The sequence below is a fragment of the Apium graveolens genome, chromosome 10 (genome assembly GCF_009905375.1).
Source record: "Apium graveolens cultivar Ventura chromosome 10, ASM990537v1, whole genome shotgun sequence".
Classification (NCBI taxonomy): Eukaryota; Viridiplantae; Streptophyta; class Magnoliopsida; order Apiales; family Apiaceae; genus Apium; species Apium graveolens.
The window spans coordinates 150,517,369-150,541,697 of record NC_133656.1 but is presented as its reverse complement, the minus strand read 5'-3'; the positions used below and the strand labels follow the sequence as shown (position 1 = coordinate 150,541,697).

The 24,329-nt window shown below is 34.8% G+C and overlaps 1 protein-coding gene across 1 annotated transcript; it reads left to right on the top strand.

Moving 5' to 3' along the window:
• The first annotated feature begins 743 nt into the window (after nucleotides 1-743).
• LOC141691134 (uncharacterized) lies at nucleotides 744-1,950 on the top strand. The gene is made up of 2 exons (XM_074495876.1): nucleotides 744-1,084; nucleotides 1,188-1,950. The coding sequence occupies exons 1-2, from the start codon at nucleotides 744-746 to the stop codon at nucleotides 1,948-1,950; spliced, it is 1,104 nt and encodes a 367-aa protein (XP_074351977.1).
• Nucleotides 1,951-24,329: the final 22,379 nt, after the last annotated feature.

Here is a 24,329-nt window from a genome sequence, read left to right as displayed (position 1 = left end):
GCCACGTTTGTGCGAGCTATTGTTAGTTTTAATCATTTTTGCTCCAATTTGAATATTGCATTTGTGTTCTACTACATTGTTGAGTAGTCCCATGAAATTGTTTAAACTACTCCCAGGAAGCTATTTGTTGGTGTTTGTTGTTATTCTGGATAATTTTTACAATTTTCAAAAAAACAACCTTAGATTGATATTCTCTATAGCATATTGTTGTTAGTTGTTGTTGGTATTGTTGAGAAATGGCAAGACCAGGAAAGCACACCTCTGGGAGACCATCTGCTAATACTCAGGTTCAGGAGTCGGACCACTCCCAGGCACTTGATCCAGGAGCCGAGAGAGAAACATTCCAGGAGCAACCGCTGCACACTCCCGTCGTGGAGAGAATTATAAACACCAGGGATGCCAGAAGCCTTATTGAGCTTAACCAATACAAATACACCAATGTCCCAGTAGCCGAAGAACACATGGCCAACCTTACAAGTGATGAACTAGCAGAAGCAATCAGACTATACAGGCAGTAGCAGACCCGGCTCCAAGAAAAAGCCGAACTCGAGGAGGAACCAGAGGAGTCCGGGGACTCCCAGCAATCGAAGAGATCTGTGTTTGACCGAATTGGAGCCAAGGGGAAGAAGAGCAGAAATGATCAAAGCAAGAAAGAAGCAGAAGCTGCTAAGCAGAGAAAGTTGGAAGAGGTCCGGAAGTAAATCAGGAAAGAAGAAGAAGCAAAGCTAAAGATCCAAAAGAGAATGCAGCTAGAAGAAGAGAAGCTACTGGCCAAGTCCAGGAGCAAGAGAACCCGGAGAGACCCTAATCTGGAGCTGATTTCTTATGATGAAGAAGAAGAAAGGCAGAAGGACCTGAAAGATATGATCTATGAATTGCAAAGAAAGATGGACAGAGACTCAGGAGTGGATATTGGAGAAACATTAACTCCTTTCAGCCACTCCTTGGAAGCCATTCCCCGACAGCGAAACTTGAAGCATTACAACTTTGACTCCTTTGATGGTCTAGGAGACCCGGAAGAGTACCTGAACTACTTTGAGCAAATAGCGCAGATATATTACTACAATGACTTGACGAAATCAAGGTTCTTCGCTTCAACTCTTAAGGGGGGCCCAGAGATGGTTCAGCAGAATCCCTTCCCGCAGCATCCATACTTGGAAGGAATTCCGAGCCTCCTTCCTTCGAAGATTTCGGGCAAATAAAATGCATGAAATGCACATGTGTCACCTGGAGACAATCCGGCAGCATGACAACGAGTCCTTCTCTGCATACATGCGCCGGTTCCAGGAAGCTATCAACAAAGTTTCGAACTTGGATGAGAGGGAAGCTTTGAGCATTTTCAGGAGAAACTTGGACCTAGAGCACAACGAGAGATATATAGTGGAGCTAATCAATAAGGAGCCGCAAAGCCTGGCAGCAGCTTACTCTATGGCTTCCAGATTCATAAAGGAAACAGATGTGCTCCAGGCAATGAGGATGACCCGGAATGGGGGGTCCAGGAGTAAAAACACCGATGACCGACTGAAAGGGGGTTACCATCAGGATATGAAGTTCAAGCAAAGCGACCAAATCCAAGAAAAACAAACTACTCCGGTTTTCCAGAGACTTGGTCCTAAGCAGGAGTCAAACAGCGATCCAGGACCTGCAAAACAACCCCGGGAGCCGAAGCAAGAGCCGAACTGGACTCCTCTCAACATGGCCCGGGAGGAAATCTTGAAAGAGGTAAAAGACAAGCCTTTCTATTATCCGCCGAAACCAATACAAACTCCTCCGGAGAGCAGACCTTACAATAGGCAGTGTAATTATCATGAGACCCATGACCACAAGACTGAGAACTGCTTATCACTCAAGTACTTCATTGAGGACCAAGTGAAGAAGGGGAATATGAAAAAATACTTAGTCCGAGAGAGCAACAATAGGGGGAAGCGCAAAAGAGAGGAAAGAATGTAGTCAATGTAGTCCTAGGAGGCTCCCACTCCCCACCTCGGAGTCCGGATTTCGGTGAAGAAGTACTCTCAATCCAGTCACTCCCATACATGGTGATATCCTTCAGCAGCAAGGACAACGAAGGAGTCAACCCACATCGCAATACAGCTTTGGTTGTCACTCTGGACTTCTTTGATAATGAAGTAAGAAGAATGCTCATAGACAATAGTTCCTCAGTAAATATTCTCTTCAAGCACACAGTGGATCGAATGCAGTTAGGAAGCGTTCGCTCAAATGAGTGCCGGGAGGACCCACTATATGGGTTCGGCCACAACTTAGTCCCGATCCAAGGAACTTTATATCTGCCAGTCATTTTTGGAACTGCTCCTAACCAAGTTACTCATGTCATCAAGTTTTATGTGATCAACGCTCCTTCATCATACAACGGAATCATTGGCAGATCAGCTCTAACCATGATGCAAGCAATAACTTCAATCTCCCATCTCAAAATCAAGTTCCCAACCCCGACAGGAGTCGGGGCAATAAAAGGAGATTATGGAGTTGCTGAAACATGCTATACCCAGGAGTTAGTCATGGCAGAAACCCATCAAGACAACAAAAGGAAGGCAACAGTCCTTCGCAAGCAACAAAGTATGAAGAAGCACCGACCCCGGACAAGGGAAGAAGCAACAAAAGAAGTACAGCTCATTGGATCAGGTCCGGAGCACGAAGGAAATGTATCAAGTCCGGAGGGACCGACAAGTAACCAAGTCATGGTAGTCGACAAAGAAAAACAGGTCCTAGACCAAGTTAGTCCTACCATGCAGCAACCAAAGAATCTGAACAAGCGAACTTCTATCTGAAGAAGAACTCTGAAGCCCGAATTCATTAAATGGTTTCAAACAAAGAGCAAGCAAAAATTGAAGCTGCAGTCGAAACAGAAGAAGTCCAGGTGGATGAAAGCAATTCTAACAAAAAGTTGAAAGTTGGGTAGGGACTCGAGGAGTCCTTCAAGGAAAGATTAGAATCCCTGCTCCGGGAGTACATAGATGTTTTTGCCTGGAGTCCAAGAGACATGCCAGGACTACATGAGTCCATAGCAATGCACAGCTCGGATGTCAACCCTAACAGAAAATCAGTCAAACATAAGAGAATAAATTTTGCTCCGGAGAGGCAAAAAGCTATTGACGAAGAAGTGGAAAAACTACTCAAAGCAGGAATCATCAAAGAAATCAAATATCCAGAATGGGTAGCTAATGTTGTTATGGTAAAGAAATCCAACGGTAAATGAAGAATGTGTGTGGACTACACTGATCTGAATGATGCATGCCCGAATGACCTGTATCCTCTCCCAAATATTGATCAACTGATAGATGCCACATCCGGACACATCATGCTAAGTTTCATGGACGCCTTCTCTGGATACAACCAGATAAAGATGAACCCGAAGGACATATCTAAGACAACATTCATAACTCACAGAGCAGTCTATACTTATGTGATGCTACCCTTCGGACTAACAAGCGCAGGATCCACTTACCAAAGAGCCATGAACAAGATATTCAAGTCCCAGATTGGGAGGAACTTGGAGTGCTATATCGATGACATGATTTCCAAATCAACAACCATACCAGGGCATGTGGAAGATCTGAAGGAATGTTTTGACAACCTAAGGAAGAATCAACTCAAGTTGAATCCGGAAAAATGCACCTTCGGAGTAGGAGCTGGCAAGTTCCTAGGATTCATGATCAGCAACAGAGGAATAGAAGCCAATCCGGAGAAAATAAAAGCAATCTAGGAGATGAAGGCTCCCAGGACCCAAAAAGATGTTCAGAAGCTAGCAGGATCACTAGCAGCACTCAGGAGATTTGTCTCAAAGCTAGCAGAGAGGTGCCTACCATTTTTTGATTTACTCAAAGGATCAAGTAACAAGAAAGAGGTGAACTAGAGCCCGGAGTGCGAAAAGGCATTTGAGGAAATCAAGTCCTACCTCTCCCAGCCACCAGTCCTAACTAAAGCTCAGCCAGGAGAGCCTCTCTACTTATACTTGTCAGAAGGAGCACAAGCCATAGGAGCTGCCCTAATCAGGGAAGAAAATGGAAAACAGCAACCAGTTTACTATGTAAGCCAAGTACTCAAAGATGCAGAAACAAGATACCCAAGATTGGAGAAATTTGCCTTTGCCTTAGTCACAACTTCAAGAAAGCTCAGGCACTACTTCCAAGGAAGAGAAATCAGAGTAGTGATAAATCAACCACTAAGGAAAATAATTCAAAAGCCAGACGTCTCGGGAAGACTTGTTAATTGGGCTGTGGAGTTGAGCCAGTTCAATTTAAGCTTCATTCCCAGGACTTCCATCAAAGCTCAGGCACTTGCAGATTTCATAATAGAATGCAACTTCCCAGAAGAAGAGCCAGAACCAATGGACACAGATCAGGAGCCAGAAAAGGATACAAGTCCGGGAGCCTGGACTTTGAAAGTAGATGATTCTTCAACAAGCGAGAGGTCGGGAGCCGGACTCATACTCAAAAGTCCTGAAGGATTCATAATTCAAACAGCTATATCTTTCGGCTTCCCCGCAATAAATAACCAAGCAGAATATGAGGCGTTAATCGCAGGACTAAAGCTCTCCAGGACTCTAAGGATCCAGGACCTAAAAATCTACAACGACTCCCAGATAGTGGTCAAGCAAACAAATGGAGAATATGTAGCAAAAGACCCTATCCTAGCTAAGTACCAAACACTGGTTCAAAGTTACTTAACCTCAATACCAAGCCATCAAGTCCTTCAGATTTGCCGAGAAGAGAATGAAGAAGCGGATATTCTATCCAAATTAGTCCGGAACTCATCAGATCTGGACTGCTCAGTTTATTTTGAAGAACTCCACAAACCATCTATCGATTCCGAAGAAGTCTTGGAGATCGAAAACAACCACAACTGGATGACTCCCTTCATTAACTATTTGGAAAAAGGAGAGCTCCCAGAAGATAAAGGAAAAGCTCAAAGACTGAAAGCAAAAGCAGCCAAGTTCTTCCTCGAAGAAGGAGTGCTCTACCGCAGGACCTTCTCATCTCCTATCCTGAAGTGTATTGGCGCAGAAGAAGCAAAGTACTGTCTGACGGAAGTGCATGAAGGGATATGCGGAGACCACATGTCTGCAAAGGCCCTAGCTCATAAGATCATAAGACAAGGTTACTACTGGCCGACTATTCATCAAGATGCAATGAAGTTCGTGAAAAAATGCAAGAAATGCCAACTCTTCAGCAATGTGTCCCGGATCAGCCCGGTCCTATCCTCCTCAGTCCTGTCACCTATCCCCTTCGCTGTCTGGGGTATTGACATCATGGGACCTTTCCCCGGCCAAAGGAGACCTCAGGTACCTGCTAGTCTCTATTGATTATATGACAAAATGGGTTGAAGCAAAAGCAATGAGGACAATCAATCAACAAGACTGCATAAAGTTTATGAATAACATTTTGATGAGGTTCGGGATACCAAGAGTCCTAGTATCAGACAATGGACCCCAATTCATTGGATCAGAGTTCGAGTCCTACCTCCAGGAGCGCGAGATCAAGCACAAAAAATCATCAGTGGCATATCCCCAAGGAAATGACCAAGTAGAAGTAACCAACAGAATCCTGTTCCAAGGAATTGAAAAGAGACTCAAAGAAATCAAAAGCAAATGGCCAGAAGAACTACCAAGTGTACTTTGGTCCTACAAGACAAGCCCCAGAACAAGCACATGAGAAACTCCATTCAAACTAGCTTATGGCACAGAAGCAATGCTTCCTATTGAAGTGGGATCTCCTTCTCACAGAGCAATAAACTTTGAAGAAGAAGCAAATGAAGAAGGACTCAGAACAAACATGGAGCTAATTGATGAGGTCCGGGACCAAGTTGTAGAACGGATGGAAAAGTACAAGGAGAAAACAAGAGAACACTTCAGTAAGAAGTCTAGAGTCAAAAACTTCCAAGTTGGAGACTTAGTCCTTCGAGATACAGAAGCATCAGATCCCACAAATACTGGAAAGCTAATGCCCAAATGGGAAGGACCATACAAAGTCAAAGAAGTCCTGAGGCCAGGAACCTACAAGCTCCTGAACATGGATGGCTCAAAAGTCCCAAATACTTGGCATGGACTAAGGCTAAGAAAATTCTACCAGTAGGAGAACAAACAAAGCAACCAAAAATCTTGTAGCCAATATGGAAAGCAACCAATTTGTTCCCCCTTATGTTTTGTATGAATGATTAATGAAAACCGTAGCAACTATTTTTACTTAGAATTAATTTTCTAACTAAAAAGCCACCACTAGTCCGGACAGGCTATTAGTCAGGACTAGAGCAACCACTTTTACTTAGAATTAATTTTCTAACTAAAAAGTCACCACTAGTCCGGACAAGCTATTAGTCAGGACTAGAGCAACCATTTTTACTTAAAATTAATTTTCTAACTAAAAAGCCACCACTAGTCCGGATAGGCTATTAGCCAGGACTAGAGCAATCACTTTTACTTAGAATTAATTTTCTAACTAAAGCCACCACTAGTCCGGAAAAGCTATTAGTCAGGACTAGTGCAACCATTCTTACTTGAAATTAATCTCCTACCTAAAAAGCAACCACTAGTCCGGACCGACTATTAGTCAGGACTAGAGCAACCATTTTTATTACTAGTCCGGGCAAGCTATTAGTCAGGACTAGTGCAACCATTTCACTTGGAATTAATTTTCCAAGTAAAGAAGCTAACCACTAGTCCAGAAAAGCTATTAGTCAGGAATAGTGCAACCATTTCACTTGGAATTAATTTTCCAAAGTGAAAAAGCTAACCACTAGTCCGGACAAGCTATTAGTCAGGACTGATACAATAATTTTTACTTGGAAAAATTTTCTAAGGCAAAAACAACCAACATCAAAGCAAAATAACAGCAATAAAAGCAAACATTCAAATAGTAGTCGGACCAGACAAGCCCGGAGCAAGTACGAATATTACAAAGATATCAAAAGTCTTGAGGCAAAACAAAATTACAATACAACAAAAATTAGAACTCCGGAGCATTGGGAGGAAGAAAGCTAGGGCAATGACCATCGAAGGGTTCCGGATCACCGAGCCCAGCTTGAATGTTCTGCTTAGCCTTAATGAACTCTTCAACAAAACTATCCCAGTTCGCTTCCAGATCAGTCTTGATGTGCCTCTCCGCGATCACCCAGCAACGACCGATCTCCGGAGCACCAGCATTGGCCAGGGCCTTATCATACTCCTCAGACCTCTTAAACTCTTCAATGATTTCAGCTTCCGGACGAACATCAGACATCTGCCTCCGGAGCTCATCCAATTCGGACTTCAGATCAGAAACCTCCTTCTCAGATTTTTCTGCCCGGGTGGTCACGTCATTCAGATGTTTGTTCAGTCCAGACAGGGAAGTGTCCTTCACAATAATCTGGTCCCGGAGCCGGCTAATCTCAGAGTCCTTTTCAGAAATAGCAGACCGACAATCTTTGAGCTCATTATAGGCCAGAGAAGCCGATCCGGCCATATAGCCGCCAAGCTGCAAAAAATGGAACAACTTAGAAAAATATTCTAAGGCAAATGAACACAAGAAACGAGAACATGAGGAAAACATACCTGGCCCCAGAGCCGGGAGCATTCCTTCATAGTTGCATCGAATCCGGACTGATTCATCTTCCTCCAATCAGCTTGAGTAGGAATCTCATCCATGAAACGAGCAATTTTATCCTCAAGCTCCAGACTATCAGCATCCGGACTTTCATCATCAACAACCTTTCCTTTACCAGCCCCGGACCCGGAACCAGCTACAAAATTTTCAGCCCGGGGAGATTTAGTTCCCAGGGTCCGGAGCCTCTTCTTCCTTCTTCCGGACTCACCACCCGGAACTTCACCGATAGGACCGAGATCCTCAAGATTAGCAAACTCATCGTCAATATCAATCTCAGCATCCTGCTCCGGAGCAGATGGATTAACATCAACTTCGGGCTCCGGTCCCGAAACTGCATTGCTCTAGGATCCCTCCTCAACAGAAGCATTGGACCCGGAGCCACCAACAGCAGCTTTCTTCGGCAACTTAAAAGCTTTGCCCAAACCTTTCAGTGCGTCGCTGTAGGCCGAAGAAGACATGTCCGGATTAAAATACGGCAAACCTGAAAAAGAACAAAAACACAAGTCAAAACCAATAAAGAATCATAGCAGAAGAAAACAGATCACAACTCCAGACAAGAAAACATATAAGAGGTCCGGGAACAAAGCAAACAACTTACAGCCTAGCCTATGCATAGTTCGATGAATCATAAAAGTATCATGGGTCATCTGAAAACCCAAGCATTCACAAAAGGCAAACATCAACCGAATAGCATCTCCCCGGAGTACATCTCTGCAGAACCGAGTCCGGACTCCCTCCGAAGCAATGTGGGGAAGATAATGCAAGTCCAAACCCCTCAGCATGATCAACTCCCCGTTCCAATACTTCAACGAAGATTGCTGAATCACGGGCCTGTAGGAACCACCATACCCACACTCCGGAGCCCGGAACCGAAGTTCATACAGAAGAAACTGGCTAGACCGGACCAGATAAAAAATATGATGCCACAACTTGAAGGTGGGCTGCACTTTGAACTGATTGCAGCTAGCAATGAACCAACTCAACCACTTGATCCCGTTTAGAGTTATCTGCATCAGAGATATCTTATACTCATATTTGCACAAATGCTTGAGAAACAAGTGCTAGTGCAGATTCCACCCGGACCGGAGATGCTCCAACCACACAGGAACGAACCCGTCAGCCGGTCTGTGATAAATGCGCTCATCCGAATCCGCCATCTCCACTCAACCCGGGGATCTAATTGAAAAGCTGTCCGGACAGAGGAATCCTAAGCCGCATGATCTAATGCAGCATACTTATTCTTAAGTTCATAATGCTCCTTAGCAACTATATTATCGGTAAATTTCCTGTCGAAATCTTCCTTATTATAAGGCCCCAGACCCGAGTTCGGCTGTCTAGCATATCCGGACCTAATACTCCTGTAGGAGAAACTATTATCTATCTCATCACTCTTCGTAACGAAGTAGCTCGGAGTCGCAACCCACGGGCCCTCCGGAGTGCTAGGGACCTTCCTAGAGGAAATCCGAGCTATGGATAGCTTGGTTATAGCTTCAGAATCTGAGGTAGACGCCTTCTTCCCTATCTCAATCCGCTCAAAATCACTAGAAGACTCAAGATCCGAACCAGATGGCCCCGGATAACAAGTTATGTAGGCCTTGGCACGAGCTTTAGTCCGGACCATAAACCTAAAACAAGTGATAAAGGTTAGTCTAAATCCCTACAGTTTATTTATCTTGAAAGCTACTTGGTCCGGACTATCCTATTTTCAATTTTATTTCAAGTCAAAAATAAACAGTCCAGAGACATAAACCCAAAAGACAAAACAAAAACCCGAAACATAGCAACCACTCTGGACTAAAAAATCCTAAAACTAGATTAACACTCCGGAATACACCCCTAACCTATTACTCCGAACCCAGAAGCCCACAATAACAACAAAAATACACTAGTCCGAACTAGATAACCAAGTTCGGACCCAAACAAAAACCCTAAACCCAGAAAGACTATCAACAAGTAGAGTTTTTTTCCAGCTTACATAATTTCATCCATACATAACAGTTCTTGTGTGAAATATTAATTGATACATGATGTACATGATGGTCTATGTGTCAAATTTCCTTCTCTATAATTGGGTTGATGTGTCCCTGATATTCTTCATCGATTCAACATATGTGGGAATGTTGTTTGCAATTCACTAAAGGTATGCGCTACTTTATACTATAATCTAACTTGCTTGTTTTATTTTAAATTATAAAGTAATATAATATAATTTGAATAAATAAATATAAAAAAATACCGTGTTTAAATATTTTTGATAAGTTATACTCCCTCCGTCCCTTTCGATTGTTTACATTTTTGAGAGAGTATCCGACACGCATTTTAAGGTACATATAAAGTATAGTTATATAACTTTTTTTTACAATTTTCTTTTTCTAAATAAAAGTCGAATGTTTTAATTTTTATTCAGAAAAATAAAATTGTAAGAAAAAGTTACAGAACTATACTTTACATGCACCTTAAAATGCGGGTCAGAGACTCTCTAAAAAATGTAAACAATCGAAAGAGACGGAGGGAGTTATAATTAAAATACCAAATATTTCTATAATACGCGACACGCACATACACGTATCACGTGTATGAGTGGAAATATAAGATTAGGTGGGCGCGTGATCTGATTTTCATATGTAGTAGTTTATTATTATTATTTAACACTACTTTGAAATATAGTCCATCTATATATTATATATAATTTATTCACTCTATAATGTGAAATAATATATTATAATCCGAATTAAGATATGTAAAACTAAAATTATGATAAAAATTGTTAATAAATCATAACAATAATACCAAATATTATTTCATTCACGCGGCACACACACATATACATACCATGTGTATGATTGAAAACACAAGTAACGTAATTTTCAGTGCAATTATTTATGTATAGTAAATTTTCATTATTATTTTATTTTTACACTAAATTAAATAATTTAGAATTGTATAAAGAGACCTTATATGATACATAATATATTACAATCTGAATCAATAAGTATACAAATTTGATCAATATTAAAATATGTTAATAGAAACACAATAGTTAAACTATCAAAAATTTCTTCATTCATGCGATATGCACACTCTTATAATTTGTGAAAGACTAAATTATCCATGTTTTTAATATTCATATAAAAGTTGTGTTTGTTTTTAATATTTTTATAAAAGGTGTGTATTGTGGGAATCGAACTCGGTTGCTTCATTCTTCTATACAACTTCATGCCACCACACCACATTGTCACATGTGCTTTTTATCATACACATAATATTTAAGTGTGCTAAAGGAATATTTTATTTAACTTTAAAGATAACTACTTGAATTCCGCAAAAAAATGATAATTACTTAAATATATGTACAATTAATTTTAAAGAACTGAATTCCAGATATAAAGTTACGCATAATACATAAATGGATTATTATTTTATTTATTATTATTTTTAGTTTGAAAATATATCTAATATATTTTTAACAATTTTTTATTATAAAAAGTAATTAAAATATATATATATATATATAATTTTTAAAAAAAATATTGAAAATAGAATCGCCTATATATAAATAATCTAGATTGGTATTAAATATTTAGATACGTTCGAATTATAATGAGTCAATGAATTTTAGTTTATTTTAAATTTGAAATCAGAATTTGGCTCATTTTTCAAAAATTACTCGAAATTTGACTACATGACTAGCCGAAAAATATTGTCACATTCTACGTTTAGTAAATTTAAATTACAAGTTTGACGAGAATATCTTACCAATAATGTGAAATTTTTTGATATCTTATATTAATATAAATTAATGTGTTTGAGATATTTATAGGATCAAGTCAATTGATTATTTATATTAAAATTACTAACTTCACTGATAGTGCAATAGTGTTTTGGGACTTGTCCCGATTTTAAAAATATTTGAAATTTGATATGAGATCTCACGAGAATTGTTAAAACTACGATGATATATTAAAAGGATTTATTTTTTAATTTTCACTTAAAAAAACTAGCATTTTAAAAAGAATTCTTTTAGATAAACAATATTTATTGATCAAGATAATATTGTACAAATATTTTGAATTATTTTAATATTTTGAATTATTCAAATAAAAGTTATATCTATACTATATTGTAGCATTTGATTCAATAAGTTTTATACTATTTAAAAAATATATATTGTTCAATAATTTGAAGGAATTAACCAGTTCAACTAATATTTATAAAACTTTATCGAATTGAAAAATATTTTATTTTAGGAAAATAGTATACAATATTATCAAATTATTATATGAAGAAATATTAGAGTTGTAATGAAAGAAACTTAAAAATAGTTTAAATAACAATATAATTACAATTTTTCCTTCAAATTCTTGAAAAAAATCATGAACATCAATAATAAGTCTTACAATATATAATTTATTTTATGTTACCTGATTGATACTCGGTCGCGTAAAAAACAGATATGGATTGTTTGTTAGTGATAATGTGAATACCATATATAAATTATTGCAATTTATTTATTACATAATTCTAATTTTTGAATAATTATAAATACATGTTACTTAATTGTCTCACTAGATATTAATAATGATTATACATGTACATAAATCAGATATTTAGCATATAGATAATTGAAACCATCGTAATTTTCTAAGAAATATAATATACGATAATTCACATGCTAACATACACACATATAACTTAATCTTATTTTATTAAGAGTAGTGTAAAAAAACTAACATTTTTCCAAACATACCTACGTTAAATTTCAAAAACTAACATTTTTCATTAAAATCGACTTTTATATTAACAGTAGTGTTGTAAATTTTATATTATTTTATATTATGATTGCAAGTAGTTCTGAATTCAGACCATTTTTTATCTTTTTAAATTGAGTAAGTTAACTGTAAGTTAGTATAGAACTGAGTAATAATATAGACCGGTTATATAGTTTATTTAAATGAAATTCAAAATGTTTGGTCAACTCTGTATTCAACATATATGTTAGTTTTTAATTTTTTCTTTGTAAACATACCAACGACATTCTATATATTAAGTTTATTTGTTTCATTTTAAACGTACACTGATTACCCTGTTTATATTCATTCATTAAATACAATTATACAACACAAACAAGAATACATATTTTTTTTAATAAGCTATATTTGAAACATTGTGTAATTTAGTAATGTCTTGTATGAAAATGATACACACATAAATATGTTAGACATTATACAACATTTACAAATAATAATATAACTAAAAACATTATAATTGCATGCATAAAAAAACTCTAAAAAATGACCCTTGGCTCGCACGAGTTATTATGCTAGTTATATTTTTAAAAGTAAGCACAATGATAAGTTTGTCATTATATTTTAATTCATGCACACTCATACACACATATAATTTGCATCATTAAAAACACATGTGAGTGTTTGGTCTAGTGGTAGGAGATGTGCAATCTAGTGTATAGATTCAAGTTTGAATCCATTTAAATATTTTTTAAAAAAAAATTGTAAGTCTAATGAAAATTTAGACATTTTAAACTGAATAAATTATCTTAATATTTATATGGAATAAAATGTCTCTTGAACAAATAGCCCCATGTTGTGCTATCACGGGTCATTATCTAATAATATTTTAGAATACATAGTGTATAATTTAAAAAAATTTAGTTTGTGCCGATTTTGTTAGAAATAAAGTATATAGCCCCTAATAATTTAAAATAAAGTGTACGAAAAATATCAGTGGAAACAGTTTATTCTCAATCATTTTCTAGCCCGTTGACTAAATTCGAAAGTAAAAAAAAAATACATTTTAGCTTGATAAAGCTCTGATATCATTTGTGAAAAACGGTCAAATTTTGAGTATTTTTTAGAAATTAAGTGACATTCTGATGCTGAGTTCATAATAAGCTCAAATATATTAGTCCAAATAAAAATTTGAAATAGTTTTACCCGTAAGTACACATAATAGTACTCGGTTTATTTTATTGTTGTTGACTTTTATAACTTTACAGTCAATTTGATTAAATGACTAAAGTAGAAAATATAAAAAGAAATAGATGATTAAAATTTGGAAAAAAATATCCCAAAGTATGTACTTAAAAGAGTTATATGAGCATGTAGCGTATTTTTAATAGTCTAATTTTTTAATCAAATTCTGTAATCATAAAAATAACCATGCATTTAGGAGCATTAAGCCCTGAAAATATTCGTTAGTCACAATATATATAATTCCAAATATTAACTTCTTCTAGACACACAATCATATCTAATATGTGTATGATTAACAATATATATGGTTGCGTGACTTGGTGGTATTATGTTGTGTAGAGTATTTTTAAGACCGGGTCCGATTCCCACTAAAAGCATGTCAAATGTAAAAAAAGACGGACAATTAAAAATTATTTGTTAGTCATTGTAAATATAATACTAAATATTAACTTTTTCAAGACACACAAGCATATCTAATATCTATATGATTAATAACTCGTATGATTTAGTACCTTAGTGGTATTTTGTTGTATAAAGTATTTGCAAGACAAGGGTTCAATCTATAAGGACAATTTAGACTTTTCAAGTTAAATAAAATGACTCGCCATTTAAATTGAATAAAAATGTCTCACCAATGCCCTAAGTTGGGCTAAGCATAACAAATGTAAAAAAAGATAGATAATTAAAAATTATTCATTAATCACAGTAGATATAATAAATATTAATTTTTTCAAGACACACAAGTATATCTACTATGTATATGATTTACCACTCATATGATTTAGTACCTTAGTGGTATGCTCTTGGATAAAGTATTTGCAAGATCGGGGTTCGATGGGCAATTTAGACATTTCAAACTAAATAAAATGTCTCAGTACTTAAATTGAATAAAATGTTTCATCAATACCCTATGTAATAATAATAATAATAATAATAATAATAATAATAATAATAATAATAATAATAATAATAATAATAATAATAATAATAATAATAGATAATAGATTTTTTTTTCACTTTCTTATGAAAACCGTAAGTAGGTGAATGTCCTAAATATTTTATTTCTTAAACAAAATGCCATTAAAATAGCAACGACAGAAAGGCCCAATTAATACAACTTTAGATATATTATATTAAGTGGCAACCGGATATTGTTTTTTTATCTTATTTAATTTTTCATTTGTGATACAAGTTCTTTATTTATCATAAATAAATTTGAGTTTTTGTTCCTAAAAGAACTTTAAATTTGTTAATTTGTATTTAAATTAGATTAGTGTTACATGCAGAAAATTGTATACAAAATTTTACACAAATTAACATAACAAAATGAGGTGCATGTGCGTCTGAAATTTCAAGTGCCCTGTGCAAAATTAAAAAAAATTCCCATATGATAAAAATAAAAATAATATTATAATATATATATAAAATAATAAAACTAACTGAAATTGTATTTTAAAACATTATTTAAATACATTAAAATTAGAAAATTACTATAAGTACATAACTAATAAGCTATAATAATTATAAACAAAAAACAATCACATAAAACCTAACGTATATGTAAAACTAACTAAATTTATATATATGTTATTAAATTAATTTAATTTTAAATTAATTATATATGTAAACATTAAATTTAAATATATTTAAAATAAATTAATAGCCTAAAAATTGATTTGTTTAAATAAAATATTGTACAAGTGTCTACATAAAACTTGTTTTTACTTTTGTATTAACTTTAATGAAATTATTAAAAAAAATAGTCTAAACTATTTAGGAAAAAATTAACATTCTTATTACATATTTCACTTATAATTTGCTTATAAAATTTCTATGACTTATTTAAACTTTATGATTAATAAAATATTTTTATTTCTCTCATAATAATATAAATATATAACATTTATCGTCTTTCGACCATTATTTCATTTGCACTTTTCTTTCTTGGGAAAAGAGATTTAGATGAACTTATTTATTTTCCAAACAATATATATATTGTATGTATATACATTGCATCTAAAAAAATATATCATCGGGCACTGTTCAGTCAAGCACTTACCACACCTTGGGGTGTATGATTTAATTAAGGCTATTTATGTGAATAGAGCAGTTTAAACCATAATAAATGTAATTTTGGAAAAAAAATCTATACTTACTTTTATGCATGAAACTTTTTCCTTTTAATTATAATGAAAAATGTACAATAAATATATACTTTATTTTTTTTATAGGTGGCTTGATTCACTATAAGAAAAAAGGCTAAATTCGACCGGAAAAAATCGGTCGAATTTTGCTTAAGGTCAAATCTAACTAAATTTGACTGATTTTGAATCGGTTGTAATAAAGGGAATCAAATTTAGGAGTTCGGTCGTTTTAACTAAATTCGACCGGCTAATTACGACCGGATGAAAACTACTAAATGGTTAAATTACTAGAAATAGTCTACTCATTCTATTAAACTACGATCACATGTTATCTTATTAATTTTATTATAAATTTATAGTAATTATTATATATTTATATACATATTTTAAAATTATAATATAACAAGATAAATAAATTTTTTAAATATTAACGGGAACCCGTGCATCGCACGGGATTTAAACTAGTACTATTTTAATAAAAAATAATAGAATCATGATTTTGTCTAATTTTATAATAAATTTCAGCAATATTAGTGTGTAGTGAAATTTAGTAAAAAAATTAATTATATTTTATTGGTTAAAAGAGTCAAGGTCTAACGATTAAAAATCTTTAAAAAAATCATAGAATATTTCCTCCAAAACTAACTAGTGTTTAGTACTAAATTGGTGTTTCGAAAATATATTTTTCATCGATTCAATCGTATGGATGTCAATACACACATATATATATATATCAGTGATATAACCAAAGTTTCAAATCAAAATTTTTTAATTTGATTTGCCATTTTAAAAGTCAAGTATGAGTTTGCCCATTACAACTAACCAGTGTTTAGTCATGAATTGGTGTTTCGATTTTTAAAAAAATATTTTCATCGATCCAACCGTACGGATGAAAATAGACATATATATTAATTATATAACCAAAGTTTCATATCAAAAATTTTTTATTTAGTTTTCCATTTTAACTGTCAAGCATCAGTTTGACTAGTACAACTACCTAGTGTTTGGTCCTGAATTGGTGTTTCGATTTTCTTAAAAATATTTTTCATCGATCCAACCGTACGGATGTTACTAGATATATATTAGTGATATTACGTAAATTTCAGATCAAAACAATTTTATTTGGTTTGTCATTTTAACAGTCAAGCATCAGTTTGACTAGTACAACTAACTAGCGTTTGGTCCTGAATTAGTGTTCAATTTTTTAAAATATATTTTTCATCGATCTAACCGTACGGATGTCAATGGATATATATTAGTTATATAACAAAAATTTCAAATCAAAACAATTTTATTTAATTTTCCATTTTAACAGTCAAGAATCAGTTTGACTAGTACAACTAACTAGCGTTTGGTCCTAAATTGGTGTTTCGATTTTTTTAAAAATATTTTTCATCGATCCAACCATACAGATGTCAATATATATATATAAATATAAATATATATTAGTTATATATAGACCCGACAATTTTTGCCACGACACGACTTACACGATACGAAACGACACGAAAATTTAGTATTTGTGTTTGCATTTTTAGTACACGACACGAAAGTACACGAACACGAAAGTACACGGTCGAGATTTAGTGTCGGTTTTGTGTTTAACCTTCGAGTACACGACACGAAGTATACGACATAAATATATATTATAATTAAATTTTAATATTTTTATAAATATATGTAGAATTATAATAAATGTATGCATATTTATTTTTAAAATATTATTTGATTTTATTATATTGTATTTAATTGAGATCTAAATATATATTTTTCATATATTTTATATTTTTTTACCTAAAAATCTTATATTTTAATTTATGTTAATAATAAATTTAATATATATTAATATTCAATTAACACGACACGAAACAATACGAAACGAAAGTACACGAACATGAATGTACACGAACGCTAAACATGTCAGTTTTGTGTTTGGCATTCAAGTACACGAAATACGTAAATACACGACACAAAAGTATACGAAACGAACGAATTGTCAGGTCTAGTTATATAACAAAAATTTCATATCAAAACAGTTTTATTTAATTTACCATTTTAACAGTCAAGAATCAGTTTGACTAGTACAACTAACTAGCGTTTGGTCCTGAATTGGTGTTTCGATTTTTTTAAAAATATTTTTCATCGATCCAACCGTACAGATGTCAATAGATATATATATTAGTGATATAATGAAAATTTTAGATCAAAACAATTTTATTTGATTTTCCATTTTAACAGTCAAACATCAGTTTGACAAGTACAACTACATAATGTTTGGTCTTGAATTGGTATTTCGATTTTCTTAAAAATATTTTTTATCGATCCAACGGTACGGATGTTAATAGATATATATTAGTGATATTACGTAAATTTCAGATCAAAATAATTTTATTTGGTTTGCCATTTTAACAGTCAAACATCAGTTTGACTGGTACAACTAACTAGCGTTTGGTCTTGAATTGGTGTTTTGATTTTTTTAAATATATATTTCATCGATCCAACCATACAGATATCATTAGAAATATATATTAGTGATATAATAAAAATTTTAGATCAAAACAATTTTATCTGGTTTTCCATTTTAACAGTCAAACATTAGTTTGACTAGTACAACTAACTAGCGTTTGGTCCTGAATTGATGTTTCGATTTTCTTAAATATATTTTTCATCGATCCAACCGTACAGATGTAAATATATATATATATATATATTAGTGATATAACAAAAATTCCAGATCAAAAGATTTTTATTTGATTTGCAATTTTAACAGTCAAATATCAGTTTGACTAGTACAACTACCTAGTGTTTTCCCTTAAATTGGTGTTTCAATCTTTTTAAAAATATTTTTCATCCATCCAATCATATAGATGTCAATATATATATTAGTGATATAACGAAAATTTTAGATCAAAATAATTTTATTTGGTTTGCCATTTTAACAGTCAAGAATCAGTTTGACTAATACAACTAACTAGCGTTTGGTAATGAATTGGTGTTTCGATTTTTTTTAAAATTGTTAGATATATTTGAGATGTCATGTCTAATGTGTTTCATGTTTAGTTTTTCAGATCTTAACAAACAGGAAATATCAGTACTTACTAAAATCAACACTTACTGGAAGTCAGAACTTAAGGATATCAGTACTTAAATTATCAGGAGATAATTATCAGAACTTAAGTGCGGGAGGATGAATAGTTAAGGAAAGGCTGATTGAAAGGAAAGAAGATCAAGACTAAATAAAGAAGAGATATGCATAGAGAAGATTTCTATGGAAGATAGAAGACTTGGAAAAGAAGATATCTAATTGATATATTTTAGGATACAGAATCATATTCAATATCAATTAGCGATTATCCTATAACTGTGTAGTATATAAACACAGACATAGGGTTTACACTATATGTGTTATCATAATCGAAGTTATTATTTATTGTAACCCTAGCAGCTCTCGTGATAATTTGTTCATCACTGAGAGATGACAGTTCCATATTGTAACAGAGTTTAATAAAGTTTATTTTCTATTACTTGTGTTCTTTAATTCGATTTGATTATGATAAACACTGTATTCAACCCCCTTCTACAGTGTGTGACCTAACACGTGGTATCAGAGCAGATCTGTTAACACACAAACAGTTTAAGATCCAAAAACAATCATGTCTGAAGAAGAACAAACTCCAACCAAGCCCACCAAAACTGAAAAACCTCCAAAGACTCAAACCATAGCCGATATGAGACTATTAGAGTTCCCATACTGAAACCATCTGAATATCCCATATGGAAGGTGAGGATGTCTATGTTTCTAGAAGCTACTAATCCAGAATACCTTGACAGAATCAATGAAGGACCACACAAGCCAACCAAACTCTCTGTTGTAGTTGCAGGTGAACCAGCAAAGTCTGTACCAAAGGAGAAGAATGATTACACTGCTGAAGATATCTCATCAATTGCTAAGGATGCTAAGGTACGACACTTGCTGCATAGTGCCATTGATAATGTAATGTCAAACAGGGTAATTAACTGCAAGACCGCAAAGGAGATATGGGATGCCTTGGAAACAAGATGCCAGGGAACTGATTCAATTAAGAAGAACAGGAAGACTATACTCACTCAAGAGTATAAACACTTTGAATCAAAGCCTGATGAGTCATTAACTGGTTTATGTGATAGATTTATCAAACTCTTGAATGATTTGTCACTAGTTGACAAAGAATATGATCTTGAAGATTCAAATCTTAAATTCCTGTTAGCTCTTCCTGAATGTTGGGATTTGAAGGCCACCACTATAAGAGACAACTATAATCTTAAAGAAACAACTCTTGATGAAATTTATGGGATGCTCAAGACTTATGAACTTGAGATGGAACAAAGAAGCAAGAGGAATGGAAGAAAGTCAAGGACATTTGCTCTTAAGGCTGAGGAGGAATACCCCAAAGCGGCTGCCTCAAGGAAAGGCAAGGGAAAAGCTCTCATCACAAATTCTGATGCTGAATCATCAAGTTCTGATACTAATGATGACTCAGAAACTGAAAGCTTATCTGAGATGGATCCTGATGAAGAGATGATGAAGCTGTGTGCTCTTATGGTGAAAGAAATCACAAGGATTGCATACAGGAAATTCAGAAAGGGAAAGAAGTTTTCCAGGAAAGGTGCAAGTTCTGATAAGAAGAGTTTCAGAAAATCTGAAGGCAAAGGAGGAAAGTCTGACAGAGGAGATTACACAAATGTCAAATGCTACAACTGTGGTGAGAAATGCCACATATCTCCTGATTGCAAGAAAGTGAGGAGTGACAAAGGCAAGGCTCTTGTCACAAAGAAGAAAAGCTGGACAGCCACTTCAGATTCTGAAAGTGAGGTGAACTATGCCTTGATGGCAAATGCTGATAGCAGTTCTGATGCTGCTGAGTTAAAGGTACCTCAAACTCCTTATGCCTTTCATACTGATGATATTAATGAGTTGAGAAGATATCTTAAAACCATGTTCATTAGTTATAGAGATCAAACTTTAACTTGTGAAAGATTAACTTCTAAAAATCTTTGTTATTTCTAGAGAACTAACAATGAGATTTACAGAAGGGGGGTTGAATGTAAATCTCAAAACTTTTTCAAGTTTTGAGCAGTTTATAAAGACTGTGTGTTCAAGATGAACAAGTGTGTGAATTGCTTTAAGCTGATACAGACAGATATATATTCAAACACAAATGTAAAGAACACAATAAACCTTTAAAAACTTTTCTGGTGGATTTGTTGTTCCACCAGAGATGGTATTTCAGAAATTCTGTGATCTAAGAATTTGATCACAGCTGCATCCTAGTACAAACTAGATAATTTTTCTCTCAAGATTTTTCTAAACAGCTCTGGAAAAATTCTTATCTAATTACTAGCTACTACTTGGTTTATATATTACCAAGTTTACAAGTGAAGACAAGGATATATAAAATAATAAAGTAAGATCTCCACTTGTTTCTTCTCCAGTTCACTCCAGTACTTTGTTGACTTAATGTCTCTTTATACTAGAGTAGAACGGCTGCTTTTTCTGATGTTCCTGAAATTAGGCTGCCACATTTCAGTTATCTCTGTTCACCCACGTGCCTCTGTTTGTAGGTACAACTACCACTTATCAACGGTTAATCAACAGAACATCCGTTGAAGCTTTCATCCATTGATGCACTCATCCGTTGAAGGATGTTATCCGTTGAAGCTTTAGAGATATCCGTTGAAGCTTAGCTTCTCATCCGTTGAAGGTCTTTAAGTCATCCGTTGATACCACTTCATTTATACAAAATTACAAGGTATGAAATATTTACAATTGGCCTTCCTATCTGCATATCTTCTAGTAGTCAACATGACTCATAGTTTCTCTCAACTTCTAAGAATTACATCTTAAATACAGAGACTGAAATATGCTACAACACTAGACTTATTTCTAAGTAAAGCTACACCATCAACGGATAGCCAAAGTGGTCTTATCCGTTGAGGCTACAAACACTGAATTTCTACTTAAGTGTTTTGTTAAACATATCATCAAACTAATGCACATATATTCCTAACAATCTCCCCCTATTTATGTCTATAAGAATTGTAGGCATAAATTCAGGGTTAACTTGATGATAACAAAACACTTAACAGATATATGAATTGAAACTAAGTAGAAATTTGAAAATGCTGCAAAAATGTATGTACTAGGAGGAAATTGAAGATTTACAGTATTTCCAAGGATACTCCTTTAGCCTGAGCAAATCATCTTTTTCTTCTTTGTTCCCTGGTTTTCTTTCCTAGCCCTTTGTCATTTTCCTCAATTTGGAGTTGGAGTTGTCTGAAGAATTCAGCTTCATCTTCAACACTGATATCCAACTTAGATTGCATTTCCTTGAGAGTTTCATTGCTGGCAATCTTGAGTTGGTCTTCAAGTCTGAAAAATCTTCTGACTCCTTTATCATCTCTAAATTCCATCAACCAATGAGGTGATTTGTGAATTGTAATTCCCCTTTCTTGAATGAGTAAAGTCCTGGGTAAAGCATTGGGCTCCCTCCAAGTTTTCCTTATATTGGCAATCTTGTTGAGAATTTCAGTCTTGGCAGTTCTGGTAAAGCCAGAATCCTTTTGTATAGCTGAAAAGACTCTAATCAAGGTAGAGTAGCCTTCATTCAGAATCCTGTGGAGAGGCCATGTTCTTTCCCCAGCTCCTTTGTATCTGAACACTAATCTCTCTGGTAGCTGTCTGTAAGCAGCTATTCCTCTTACATCCTCCAGCTCATCCAGATAGAGTTCAATGTCTGAAATTTCTTTTATGTCACAGATGTGAACATAATCATCTTTAGAAATGGATGGCTTAGGCTTAGGCTTTTGTTTTTGAGTGAATTTCTTAGAGGTTATGGGAGGTGTAGATTTGGGTTTTCTTTTCTGTTTCTTTGGTAGTGGAAGAGTGGTTAGAAAGGTAGGCAATTTGATGGTGTCCCAATCAATAGGTTCCTCTTTTGGAATGATTGGTTCACCATGGATGTTTATAGTGGGATTAGCAACAAGAGGTTCAGGTATGGAAGGTAGTGGTTTAGATATAGATTTGGTTACTTCAGTATTATCTTCACTCCTTCTATGTGCCTTGGCCTTTCTTCTGTTTCCCTTCTGCCATTCCTCTCTTTCTTCCATACTCTCACCAAATATACTCCCAAAAACCTCATCTAGGTTTGCAATCTTGTCTTCACCCCTGACTTCAATTCCTTTCTCTTCTTCAACTTGACTTGACTTTAGCTGTTGTTCAAGCTTTGCTTGTGCTCTTTTGTCAGCCTTTAGTTGCTTGACTTCTTCCTTCTTGGCTATTGAGAATTTGGGATGTCCTTGCATCATACATATGCTCTTTCCCTCTCTAGAGATAATAGCCCTATTTCTCCTTACAGCCTCATCCATGGTCTCTTTGAGATAAACAATACTCCTACCTAAAAGCTTGTTCTCATCAGCTTTTGGAGGAGGAAAGTCCACTTCTTTTAAAGGATTCTTTGTAGAGTCCTTATTGGATCTTTTATTGGGCTTGAGAATTATAGCTTGTAGTTCTTTGGAAGAAGCTTCTCCATCCTTATGTCTCCCTACTGGCTTGAGCTCCATGTTGATTGGTTCAATCTTTGTGCTATATTTCACAGATGTTGATTTATCTTGTGTAGAGCCAAACAACAGTTGCAACCTTTCATCAATTCTCCTCCTTTGCTCTTTCACTTGAATTTCAGCTGCTGCTAGCTGAATCAAATCAATTCCATCAGGCTTTCCTTTGATTTGAATGATTGGAGAAGTAGTGATGGCAGGAACTAGCACTTTAGATATTTTGATTTTTGTAGATGGCTCTCCTTCCCCTTCCCTTTTACTCTCCCCCTTTTTGTTATCATCAAGGAGAGGGATCAAGCCTTGTGCTTTTGCCAGCTGCATTAGGAGACTGGTTTGAGATTGTTGGTTGTGAAGAATGGTGGCCACAGAATCTTCAATAACTTGAACTCTGTCTTCCAACTCCAGCCTTTTCTCAGTAACTGATTCCTTTTTCAATCTCAAAACTAAGTCCTGCAATGTACCATAGGGCATGACTGAATCCAATTTTTCAGAACTGTAGGATTTCAAGTCAGCAATATCCTTCCTGAGATCATCCATACTCAGATTCTGCTTTACTTGCTGCAACTTCATGAGATGCAGTGAGTCCAGGTGAGCTTGAAGGATAGCCTTGATACTTGCATGTGAAGTGTTCTGAATGGCCTGTTGAATAGTGTTGATTTGTTTGACTAAGGAGACATTGAATTCCCCTGATCTATACTCCTTTGTCAAAGCCCATTCAGGTAGATTTGGAATTGAACTAGGGCCTTCATCTCCCCCTAAGTTCATGCTTCCATCAAAAGAAACAGAGTCCATCATCAGAATTTACTCCAAATTCCTCAGATGGCTCACCAGCTGTAGAAGGCATCTTGTTAATAGCAGCTTTATCCCTTTGAAGAGATTCTGTTGTGTGCACTAGATGTAGTGTCTTTTCTGCCTCCTCATTGCCCTGAGCAGCCAACATTTGATAGGCTGACACAGGATGAGTAAAAGTGTCAGCATCCAGGGAAATGTTATCAATTACAGCT

Coding starts and splice junctions, on each gene's coding strand:
- LOC141691134 (XM_074495876.1), top strand. CDS start 744: ATGCAGCTAGAAGAAGAGAAGCTACTGGCCAAGTCCAGGAGCAAGAGA. Junction 1,085..1,187: donor AATGACTTGACGAAATCAAG/GTTCTTCGCTTC, acceptor CTTCCTTCGAAG/ATTTCGGGCAAATAAAATGC.